Below are 12,457 nucleotides of genomic sequence, written 5' to 3'. Positions count from 1 at the left end.
CTCTTTATCAGTTCAGACATAGCCACTGTTTATCCTTCCTTATATAGTCTATGAAAATCTGCAAAAGAAATTCATAATTTGAACAAAATTTATGAAGACACTACAAACTCAAGACTGATATATTCTGAATACAGTTCATATAGTCTATTGACAATAATCAAATTCATCAATCACAGTTAATAAATTTTACCCATTAAAATACAAAAATCCCTCCATGTCTTACTAATATGTTTAATTCACATATTAGTAATTGGTAGCTCCTTATATTCTTTTCCTCTCTCTTTTTTAATAAGTTGGACAAATTATTTCTGCTATTGAGTTTCTTCATAAAATGTTCTCTTGAATATTTACCCAAAAAATGCACTATAGCAATTTGAGAAAATAATTTCTGAGAAAGTGATTTTTGTTTCCATGTCAGAAGTACAGCTAGCAAGAGTATGTGCATTGCTTTTATTTGGAGCACTAAGAATTGTCTGCATTTACATGATTTTAATTAATTAATATACATTACTAGATATGTATAAAATAACACATAACTTTGTTTTTATTTTTTTCTCTTATACCTAGCATTACTTTCAAGACTTTATAGTATAATAAGGATAACTTAAAGATGGCTGGTTATCAAAATACTGAAAAGAAGTTAAAGCAATAATTTAAAACACATCTTTAATCAATTCGCCATTTTAATCTATTTTTGTGACTTAGAGAAAGTAATCACTGCCTTCTATATTACAGTGGAGTCCTGGTGGTGCAGCGGTTAAGAGCCTGGCTGCTAACCAAAAGGTTAGCAGTTTGAATCCACTAGCAGCTCCTTGGAAACCCTATGGGGCATTTCTACTCTGTCCTATAGGGTTGCTATGAGTCTGAATTGACTCGACGGCAATGGGTTTGGGGTTTTTTGGGGGGCGGGGGTATATTACAGTACGTGCTATGATACTTTTGCATATTCAATTTTGTGTAATGAACAATTATAAATCCATATAGTATTTCAAATTATCTTGTTGGCTTTACACATATTTCAATATATTTCTTTGTTATGATTGAAAATAATTGAAAAAATAGCTGGGGTGCTTCATCATTCAGTTTAACAGTTATTTTTCAGGATTAGTTAGAATTTGTATTTAATTACTGAACATACTAAAATAAGGACTGCAGAATGTGGGACAATAAATACACATCCCAGTTATCAAGGGTAGAGTAATTTGTAACTGTGATGCTATGCTGTTTCACTTGGCATGGTTACGTTATTTAAAGCATTTTAAAAAAAGCCTCACTCAATGCCTGAATCCCCTTAAAACAAGTATAAATAAAAGGAGGAAAGATCTATACAAAGCTTTAGGCCAGATTTTCTCCCTTATGTATTCAACCTAGATGTGTTTACATCAAAGTTCGATGTTTGGCCAGTTTTTTTTTTTTTTTCCAGTTAGGAGCACTCTCTTCTAGATAATAAAAATCTATAAAACAGCTATAAAACTTGTAAAACGCCATTACAGGGATCCCATAAATGTAAAATTGCTGGTAGACTTTGGGGATTTACACCTAGTGTTTGTCCCCTCACAGAAGCAAACACGCACAAAGCCACTGCAATAACCCTTCAAAAGCAGATAATATTCTGACAGCTCAGTTTCACTGACAAGAGTCCTGGGCAGAAGCCAGGAGGCCCAGGTGTGCTGTGTCATGCTGGTATTTAATGTAGTCTAATATCACATAGATGCTAGTGAGAGAAAATACTCAGAATAAAGTACAGATAACAGCACGGACAGCCACTCATTGCAAAATTACTTGTGCTCACCATGCTGTGAGCTTTGTACTAAATTTTTCTGTCAAGTGGCAGGAATCACAGGGAGAAGTGCCTCAGAAAACCCTCCTTGTAACCTTGGATAACGATCTATAATATTAGGCTTTCATATGATAATGGCAAATGATGCCCTTTTTGAAAAATTGCTGACTGGTAATGAAAGTCCTAATCAGATTGTGGTTACAGAGGACCAAGAGGTAGGGGACGGTGCCTGTGATACCCTTCTTTCCTCCACCCCTTTAGCAAATTTAGCCAACTTGACAAGATGGGTGAGTGTGAGAGAATTTATCTTACATGAATTTCCAACAAAGCCCTTGGGGTTTTTTTATAAAATGAGAAGGTAGCAGTTTAATAAATGTTGGGTCACCTGAGGCACTTTCATTAAAGGCTTTCTCTAGACAACATCACAATGTTTGCATTATTCTCCTGTGCTCCCTCGAGAATACAAGCATTACCGCTTCAGCAAGAGTCAATATCGTATGTGAAGGCATGAAAAAGATTATTCGATTTGCCATTTGGTGCATGGAATAACTGTTTCTAACATTGCTATAGTTAGAATTAATATTCAGACAAATTTATTGTCTTCTATTTGAATGCAAAATTGTACAGGAAAAAAAATGAGGACAGTTTGGAGGATTCATGAGCCAACCTGATGAAGGTTAATTCTATGCCATTACTTCAATGATAGTAATGTCTATTTATGTACAACTATAAGATAGCCTCTTAAAAAACATTAAAAGTATTCATTGCTTTAGTTTCTTAAACAATCAGCTTATTAGAAAATTGCAAGGACTAGAGATTTTTGACAAGAAATGGAGTAGCTCACTAGTAAAAGTAATATGAGGCTTCTTGAAATGAATTTTTAATGTAATTTTTAACGTCCGTGGACGCACTTTCTAGTTATAGAGAGCCAGGGCAAACAGGCAAGATTCATAGATGTTTTCACCCGTTTCAATGGACTTACCATCTGTGTAGGCCTCTCTGCGCAGATGTCCTGGCTGGTGTTTTTGTTTCTTGGCTGGTCTGGCCTTCTGCATTACAGCAGCACTCATGTTGCTGTCCGTGGATACAGGACTTGTGGGTCTGGGGCACTGAGATGGGTGGAAATGTCGGCGGCCTGAGGAAAAAAAATCAGAGCCAAACTCATCAATGAACTGTAATTACAAGAGGAACAAAAGAAACAAAATATTAAAGCTAAAAATACCCCTAGTATTTTTTCTTGTTGTAAAAAACGTCCTTTTTTTTAATGCTTAAAGAAAATATTCTAGCAATGATAGTCTTCCTGTCCTTACTCTTGTGTTATCCTTCTATTGTAAAAAAAAAAAAAAAAAAAAAGTTCAGACTTTTTTTTTAAACTGCAACACTTTTATTCTGTTAAAAGTTCATGATACTTATTTATTATAGAACAGACCAATTATTTTTGTAACTAGCTTAACTAAAATGTTATTCTCAAACTGAACTATTAATTACATTTCTGCATAATATATTTATGAATGGAATACCTGTTGCTTTCTCAAGAGAAATAACCACAGTCCTTAAGACACGCATGTTCTCAGAATGAACAGGACTAATGCTGCATCCCTTATTTGAGCTAAACATATATTGATACTATCATTTGAAGGCAGAATCCCAATGCTTAATATATTCTAGGGTACTGTCTCTTCAAGTAGCTGGAAAATGATCTAGCTCACATATTTAGGCCTGCCAAAAATCACTTACACCCCTTCTCTATCTCAAAATATTTACTTGCTGGTTTTGGATACTTCAGGTGACCCCTTTAGAGACTTCTCGTGGGTTTTGTAAAAATATAATTTACTTCATTTTTGTTGTTGTTGTTGGGAGTACAGACAGCAGAACATACAGTAATTCAACAGTTTCTACTTGTACAATTCAGTGATGTTGATTACATTCTTTGAACTGTCCAACCATTCTTACCCTCTCTTTCTGAGTTGTTCCTCCTCCATTAACATACACTCCCTACCACTTAAGGTTCCTATCTAATCTTTTGAGTTGCTGTTGTCAATTCGATCCCATGTAGATAGATCTTAAAACAGCACAATGCTCAAGGCAGACATTCTTTATTAAACTACTGTTTGGTTTTAAGACTTTAGGGAATATTTGTGGCTTAAGGTTTATAGATCATCTTACTCCATAAGGAATATTTCTTTTGGTTTTTGGTGGTGGCAGAGGTAGTTTTCTGTTATTTGCTTTTGGAGGGACAATATTCCCAGGTATTGGTGGTAATTGCATGTACTAATCAGGTGTTGTATATTTCAGTGCTCTCAAAAATTCTCTGGCTGTCTTACATAGACATTGTATTACAACAGGCACAACATATTTAATGTATAATGGCAATGAAGACTGAATGGGCCTATGCTTGACCTTCACTGTTTTGGCTTCTAGAAATTCCAAAACCATACATCCAGAACTTGACTGCTGTACCGCAAGAAACTTCAAACAGACCTAGACAATATGTTCCTTGGTTAGAAACAGGAGAAGCCACATAAAATGATGAAGTCAACACATTTACAGTTGCTAACTGAAGCATATTAAATAATAGACATTAATGCAGCCAAGTGAGAAGGAATGAGATTATTCATTCACATTAACTACAAAATCACATGACAAGCAGTGCCCTTTCCTGCAAAGAACAATTTAACAGGCAGAGGCCAATGCGTGTTTAGTTCATCATAATTGTGAGCCAAACGAAAACCAGGAGTGTCACTAAATTACAATACAATAAAATATTAAACCAAGCTCTCTTTAGCTACGATAGCAACTATTACAATTAAAGTTACATAGCCATGAAAATAGAGAATTAGGGCTGAGACTGGGTCCATTATTCATTCTATTGTGTAAGGCCATCCATTGATCATAAACCTTGAGGCACAAGGTTGTTTACAGATGAATTTTCAACTGTATTTCTACATCTCATTGATTTAATAAATTGAAACACAACCTTAATGCAATCTAAAAGCAGTAGTTTAAGATGCTTAATTTCACTTATTTTTTTAAAGAGGATTAAAAAACAAAGAAAAAACAAAAGCTATATATAAAGTTAGATGTTATTTATTTATTGAGAAAGATATTTAAGTTTGCATAGTTATTTCATTGTATTTAGCAGCTGCCAAAAAAAGGGGGAAATTTGGTTGAATTTCATAAACTGTAGGCCTGGCTGAAATAAATAAACTCTATAATTTATCACACATTCTAAAGAATAGGTTGAAAGATGTTAGACTTTTTTTTCCTGCAACACATTCTTACAAAATAATATATAGAAATGGCTTTATTCATGATGTGAGTTAAATTTTCTCTGAATATATTTGATGCTGATAAAAAATAATAAATAACCCAATATGTAAAAAGAACATGAAAAACTACCCATGTGATAGTAAACTAAGAAAAATAAAACCACAAAATATCAAATATTGATTTGTTGTTATAACCTTTTCTTTCTCTGAAATGCTTTTCTTTCTTGCCAACCACATTCTTTTCCTTGGCTAACAGAAATACATACATACACTACATACCATATGTATATGATTATGAGTATGTGCGTATTAATTCCACAGAAATGGAAATCATGCAATAAATGTGATTTAAATTTAAATTATTTTCTTTTTCGTACTATTTCCTTTCCTAATAGGGTCAAGAGGAAGAGCCAAGTAAAAATGGCTTAAAACATGAGGGTGGATATATGGCAATTGAAAATGGGCTTTTGGCAATGAAAAGGGAAAATACAAAAAATAAATAAATCAGCATTTGAATTAACTTGCTTTCCAAATATTTATATTAAAAAATGTCTACTTTAGGATAGGAAAGCTGGTAATAGGGAACCCAAGGTTGAGAAGGGACAGTGTTGACATGTCGTGGGGTTGTTAACCATTGTCATAAAACAGTATGTGTACTAACTGTTTAAGGAGAAACTATTTGTTCTGTAAACCTTCATATAAAGTACAATTAAAAAAAAAAAATGTCTACTTCAGGTATTGAACATTTATGCTTGAAAACAAATGCTTATTAAAACATCCTTCTTGTTGTTGTTATTAGATGGCGTAGAGTCGATTTCAACTCATAGTGACCCCATTTGACAGAGCAGAACTGCCCCATAGGGTTTTCTAGGCTGTAATCTTTACAGCAACAGATCTCCAGGTCCTTCTCCTGAGGAGCCACTGTCAGTTAGCAGCCTAGCGATTAACTGTTGTGCCACCAGGGTCCTTAAAACATCCTTAGATCTTCCCAATTAAATTTAGTACATATTTCTAATATGGGAGGACTTGAAGAGAATGGGGGTTGAGGAGAAGGTCATTTTCTGATGGTTTAGTGTACCACACCTGGATAGTTACATATTTCTCCTAGAGAATTTTTAATTAAATGGAATTAGAGAACTACCACAATGAATTTTCTTTTGGTAGCTTTCTACTTTTTAAAACAGTATACTATAGATTCAATAATATACACCTCATTCAATTGACTATATGCATACCTGGAGACTTATAATAATTTAGGTAAAAATATGTATATTTACTATCCATGTGCTCTGTATTTGTGCTCTCTATATTATACATGTGGTCTATGTTTGTGCTCTCTCTATATATAAATATACACACACGCTGTACTATACTATATATCTATGTACATGTAATTGCTTTGACTATGCTGAAAATGAGGATAGGTAGGTTCCTATCATTCACATTACATCAAAAACAAACAAACAAACAAACCATTGTCATCAAGTAGATTCTGACTCATAGTGACCCTATAAGGACACGGCAGAACCGCCCCATAGGGTTTCCAAGGAGCAGCTGGTGGATTCGCACTACCGACCTTTTGGTGAGCAGCTAAGCTCTTAACCACCTGCGCCACCAGGGATTCCTCACATTACATAGAATTTTATTAAATAAAAATAAATAAATAAAATAAATTTTAAAAGCCCTGTCAAGAAGGAGTAGTGATGAAACCATGTTGTATTCTTGGACCTTAATTTCCTTAGGGGGTAAAACCAAAGAAAGAAATAATAGCTTCATTTCATATAGGACACAAGATCATAGGAGATGATCAGTAACTAATATATACACAGGAAAAATAATTTTCTTTCCCAGCTGGGTTCAAAGCAGAGGACTTACCAGCAGCATCCTGCATTTGACGACGCGCCACTTTCAGACCAGCATACTCCGCTGCTGCTGCAACCGCCTGGGCAAAATCAGCATCGGTGAAAAAGGAGCCGTCAGAAGAACTAACACTGGAGCGTCCACTTGAAATGTTGTCCTCCTCTGAGGCTGAGCCCCAGCCATTGATCATGGACCCAGTGACAGAGCTCTCTAGGTCCCCAACACTGGAAGCAGGGGTCTGCTCAAGCCCGCGTAATAAAAGCCTTCTGGTTTGCATCTTGGCTACTTCCATGTCCGCCTCATCTTCTTCCTCTTCCGGTGCATCCGTATCCATGTCAGAGACAAGGGGTCCCGAAATGTAGCCGTAGGTATGCGGTGGGGAGATCGGCCGAGGGGGCGGAGGAGGGCTCACAGGCTGCCGTCTGCAGGAAGATGAACAAACAGGTATGGCTCAGCTCATTATTTAAGCCACCAAGGAAATCACAAGCAGACTGATTTGATGTTTGGTTTTGTTGAGTTAATATGTTCAGGGGGAAAAAACCTGGAAATCCGAGTATATCAACGTTTTATTTTGAGTTGTAAAACGTTTACCTGAAAACCAGAGGCTATGCTACCTTTTGCTTCGAGTTTAATAGAAATGTACTCAGCTCTCTATCCATCGTATGTTTTAACATTTGCATTATATTCAGTTAAAAAAGGGCAAGTAATAACTAGTGTTGGAAAACGTACACCAATGCATTTGTCCAAAACAGTTCTGAGTATTACTGATAGCTTTTCATTACAACGGACGTAGATGTGAAACAGACTACTCTATAAACATGTTTCTTTCCCTTTCCTTCATTGCCACTCTTGCCATTCCAAGCAAATGGAGTCACATAGTATTTAATAGGGTTAAAACGTATACACGTAGCATATGACACAGTTTCCTTTAGATTTTCTTAAAATAAGCTATGGTAGCCATGCGCAAATTTTCTCTGAATTAATCACTTCTCAGTTTCATTAGGGTATTAGCTGTTTTCATCTCTATTATTTTTATTGGTGTTCCACTTGTCTGTTTAACAAAAAATTTAAAGGTATTTTTCCTGATGTCCTAGAACTAATTAAGGCGCAAGGCTGAGCACAAAATGAATTAATATCCCACAATCTAAGTTCAAAGAGTTATCAATAACTCGTTTCAACCACCTCTCCACAGACTTAGAGAACACCATACTACAAAGCAACTGTCCTACTATCACCACCCATCACTCCTACACACAGTATATATGAGATGACTGAGAAGGTAGAGTGCTGGGACATTAGTGGAAAACAAGATATGAGCAAAGCAGTTCTTCCTAAAGGAGAAGAATGACAAGGGAATAACTACTAAATTTGGAGAGTGCTTGCAAAAAAAGGAAGACATATTGTGTTTACTACTTGAAAGACTGCTTAGTCAGTGGACTTGCTGAATCAGCCCCAGTGCTGGCTGAGCAACGTTAAAGAGATGACATAATTGGGGACTATCAGCTGGAAAATTGCACGCTCCTGGGAGGATAGATTCCACACAAGTCTGCCAAACTGAGCATTGGTTTTAGAGGGTAAGCGAGAATAGGGTCTAGCATCTTCTTGGGACAGCCACAGAATGGGAAGCTAGGAGAGATATGGCATGAATGCCACGGGCTGGCACTCCATTTGCAGATTTGGCTAAATCGTTCAGGGACTACAAATGACTAGCAATGTTGCTGCCTCGGGAGTGAGGCTTTCATCAGTGGTAGGTTAAGTTGGAGCCAAACCCTTCTCCCACTCTTGTGATGCTCTCATAGAGTAAAGCAACAAGATAGAATAGTCGTTAGGGCTAACCAAGAAGATTGGATCCTCATTCAGTTTACCCTTTTTTTGTTTGTTTTCTCTTTCCTGCCTCAGCACCTAGGAGAATGTACCTGGAAAGGAGGAGGTGGGAGTTGATAAAAGCAGAACATACTCCCGTTATTCCATGCAGCCATAGCCACCGACTGGTGTAATCTGCAGGATGTCTTGGAATGCATGATTAAGTTTTTCAGATTAATAGGACTGGGTATTACCTGAAGAGCAAACAACTTAGAAAAACAAAACAAAAACAATCATATGGGATCTGGCCAAGATCTAACAAAGGGGCCTACTCTAGAGAGGGAATTGGGAAGTTCCACACAGCACTATCTTTAGGGTGGGATGACAGTTGTTTGAGAAAAAAATGCTTTGTGATTTTATCCCTTTGAATTGAGACACTTTAATAAACTTGTTTTTTAACACAAATGTAAAGCATTGAAAATGATAAACATATTATAATGAAGTCATTTATTGAGCATCTACTTTGTTGATAAGTATATTTCACAATGTTAACAACTTGCTAAGGTGAGCTTTTTGATTCTCATTTTACAGATGAGGATATGGAATTCAGAGGAATTAAGGACCTTGCTGAAGTTCCCATAGCTCATAGGTTTCAAATCCAGAATTGAATCCAAAATTTGACTCAAAGGTCATGATCTTCCTTCTATGAATGCTATTATTACATATATATGGTTCTTTAATATAATGGATTATTTTCCATTTTGGGGTGGCTTTTATGCATTTGTATGTGGCAGTAAAAGAACTATGAAGAATGTGCCAAAGCTGAAGTTATTTCAGAGAGTAAAATGAGTAACTGTTTCAATATGGACTATATTATGCACAAGGAGGAAAACCATTGTTTAATTTGGAGGGCAATAAAATACCAACTTAAAAGTCAGTTTACAGTCTTTGTCAGCGTGCACATCCAAAACACCACAAAAAACTTTTATTTAATGATAATTGCTATGGTTTATTGAGCACTTAGTATATGCTAGATCTGTGTAGAAGCCCTGGTGGCACAGTGGTTAAGAGCTCAGCTGCTAACCAAAAAAGGTTGGCAGTTCGAATCTACCAGCTGCTCCCTGTGAGTTCTACTCTGCCCTATAGGGCAGCTATGAGTCGGAATTGACTCGACGGCAGTGGGTTAGACCCACGTAAGCTGTTTAATCCTTTTAATATCCCATTTTTGCCAAGGAGGAAACCGAGGCTCAGGATGGCTAGGGAATTGGTGCCAGGTCACACAGCAGGATTTCTGGTTTCTCTTTTCTTGGGAAAACCAGGCTCTTAGCTTGCCTTTTGAGTAAGAAACTTCTGTTTCTTTGGCATGTAAGACTTTTTAGCACAAAGGGGAATATTTTGACCATCAATAAAGGGATGTTAAATGGCCAACTTCACTATGAAAGGATGCCAGCATTGTTGTGTTTGGAAAATTCACATTCTGTAGAACAAAAACATCTTCATGTTAAACAAGGGCTGGCTTTTAACTACTACCACCCCATGCAAATGTTGAGGAAAGACAGAAAAATTTATTCAAACTATCTGTAAATAAGGCAGGCCCAGGCAATGTGTGATAAACACGTACAGTTTGAAATATGTAATATATTCTATTTGGAAACAAAAAGCCATTTCAAGATGCTGCACTCAAGTGGGACTTGCTGCAAATGAACCTCAACTCTAGATTTCCCCCCCTGAGGGGTTTCAACATCTTCTGAAATAATGTACATGTATATGACTGTGAACACAATACTCTAGGCTCTTGCAGAAATGATGCCTTCATAAACGTGTTCAAGAGAAAAAAGGAATAGCGTCATTAATTTATGGAAGCAGCTGTTTATACCATTCACCACATAGCATTTACTAGGTAGAAGAAAAAAGGCAGAAAGTGTGTACCTTTGAGATTTGTTTCTAAAATGGTTGTAGCTTCAATACTTTGTACGATTAACCATTACATAGTTTGTAAATAGACAAGGTATTTAATTTTCCTTTGCCTTTTTACTTTCTTCTCCTTCCAGCTATATCATATTCAATTTCTGTCTATATTAATAAAATACCAGTAAATGTATTATATACACAAAAAATGATTTTTACTTTTCGAGAGATTTTTTACTAAATCTCCTGTAGTACACTCAATAGTGTAAATAAATTTAATTGTATTATTTTCATAGATATGTGAAAAAAGAGATTTCAATTATGTATGTAACTGAAATTAAATATCCTAGAATTTCATTAAAATGCCAAAGTTGCAATTTCCTTGGCAATACAAGTCACAAATATTTACATAATTAAATATTGCTATATTATTATGATTTTTGTCCAGTAATTTTTTCATTAATGCAGCACACTATTTATATGTGCCCCTAATCAATAAACATAAAAGAAATAACACATATTCATTCTTTCAACATTTACTGAACACCCACTGTGCTGAAGACTACAAGAGTCTGAGAGCAAAGAGATCACCAGCAACAAGGGCTCAGAATGCTTTATCCTTTAAGATATGTAAGGATTTAATTATAAGGCTTATATACGTAATAAAAGCTAAGTATGTATCAGATTGTGGCGGGTCGAATTTTGCAAAGATGCCCATAACAACTCCAATCCAAAATGGTCTTCTGGAATGTGATTTTGCCATTCCCCTACCAAGTGGGGGAGGTTATTTCCACACCTTGTTGAATCTGGGCAGACCCTGTGACTGCTTTGACCAATAGAATGTGGCAGAAGTAAGGGTGTGCCAGGCTGGGTGTAGCCCTTAACTGGCCTGGCAACTTCCTATTCCTGCCTTTTTCAAAGCCAGCTGCCACAAAAGAAGTGCTGCTATCCTGAGGCCACCTATATTTTGAGAAGCTCAGGCTGTGTGCTGAGTCCCTGGAGGATGGAGCACCATGTAGAAAGAGCACTGAGACACCAGACATATGAGTGAAGGAGCAAACTTAGAAATGAATCTCCCAACCCCAACGGCCCAGGTGAAGTCACGTGAATCTGGGATGCATCACAGAGCCAAGTCCTTTCAGAATTCCTGACCTATGATTGTAAGCAAAATAAAATGGTTGTTTTAGGTGGCTGAGTTTTGGAATAGTTTGCTAGGTAGCAGAAGAAACAGGACTCAGGCACTTCGTTAGAAATTCAGCTAAATAAACTAAATATAGCCTTTGTCTGAAGTGGCTTATCTAGTGGAGGAGACAAACAGTTCATTAAATATGCAATGATAGTGCAGTGTTAATGAATCAGCATGCAGAGGATGTGCTGTGGGAACACACAGAATTGGATCCTATCGTAGAGTTAGGATATCAGGGAAATATTCTGTAAGGAGGACCTACCATTTAATCTTAGTCCTAAAGGATGCCTAGGAGTTAGATCCAAAAGGAGAAGGGATAAGGGTGCTTACCACCACTCATCTATTAGTTTGTCATACTGTGGTGGCTATGATGCTGGCAGCTATGCCACTGGTATTTTATATACTAATTAAGTCAACCATGGTGGACAGGTTTCGGCAGAGCTTTCAGACTAAGACAGACTAGGAAGAAAGGTCTGGCAATCTACTTCTGAAAATTAACCAAGGAATACAGTATAGACCACAACAGAATATCATCAGATATAGTGCTGGAAGATGATCCCCCTAGGTTAGAAGGCAACAATGGACTCAAGCATGCCAGTGATCATGACGATGATGACATGGGACCAGACAGCATCTCATTCTATTGGACAC

At 36.6% G+C, this 12,457-nt stretch overlaps 1 protein-coding gene across 4 annotated transcripts in view; it reads right to left on the bottom strand.

Annotated features, from left to right (window-relative positions):
• The window catches only part of ROBO1 (roundabout guidance receptor 1), a 1,063,338-nt gene that overhangs the window by 17,187 nt on the left and 1,033,694 nt on the right, over positions 1–12,457 (bottom strand). For all 4 annotated transcript variants that reach the window (XM_004371339.1, XM_004371340.1, XM_004371341.1 and 1 more), the window contains 2 exons: positions 6,925–7,331; positions 2,763–2,915 (listed from right to left, as the gene is read on the bottom strand). In XM_004371339.1, coding sequence (XP_004371396.1) covers positions 2,763–2,915; positions 6,925–7,331 — 560 coding nt within the window. The remainder of the gene's footprint in view (positions 1–2,762; positions 2,916–6,924; positions 7,332–12,457) is intronic.

This window comes from Trichechus manatus, unplaced genomic scaffold (genome assembly GCF_000243295.1).
Source record: "Trichechus manatus latirostris isolate Lorelei unplaced genomic scaffold, TriManLat1.0 scaffold00012, whole genome shotgun sequence".
Taxonomy (NCBI): Eukaryota; Metazoa; Chordata; class Mammalia; order Sirenia; family Trichechidae; genus Trichechus; species Trichechus manatus.
Note: the sequence above shows the minus strand (reverse complement) of the source record. Positions and strands in the feature narration are given on the sequence as shown.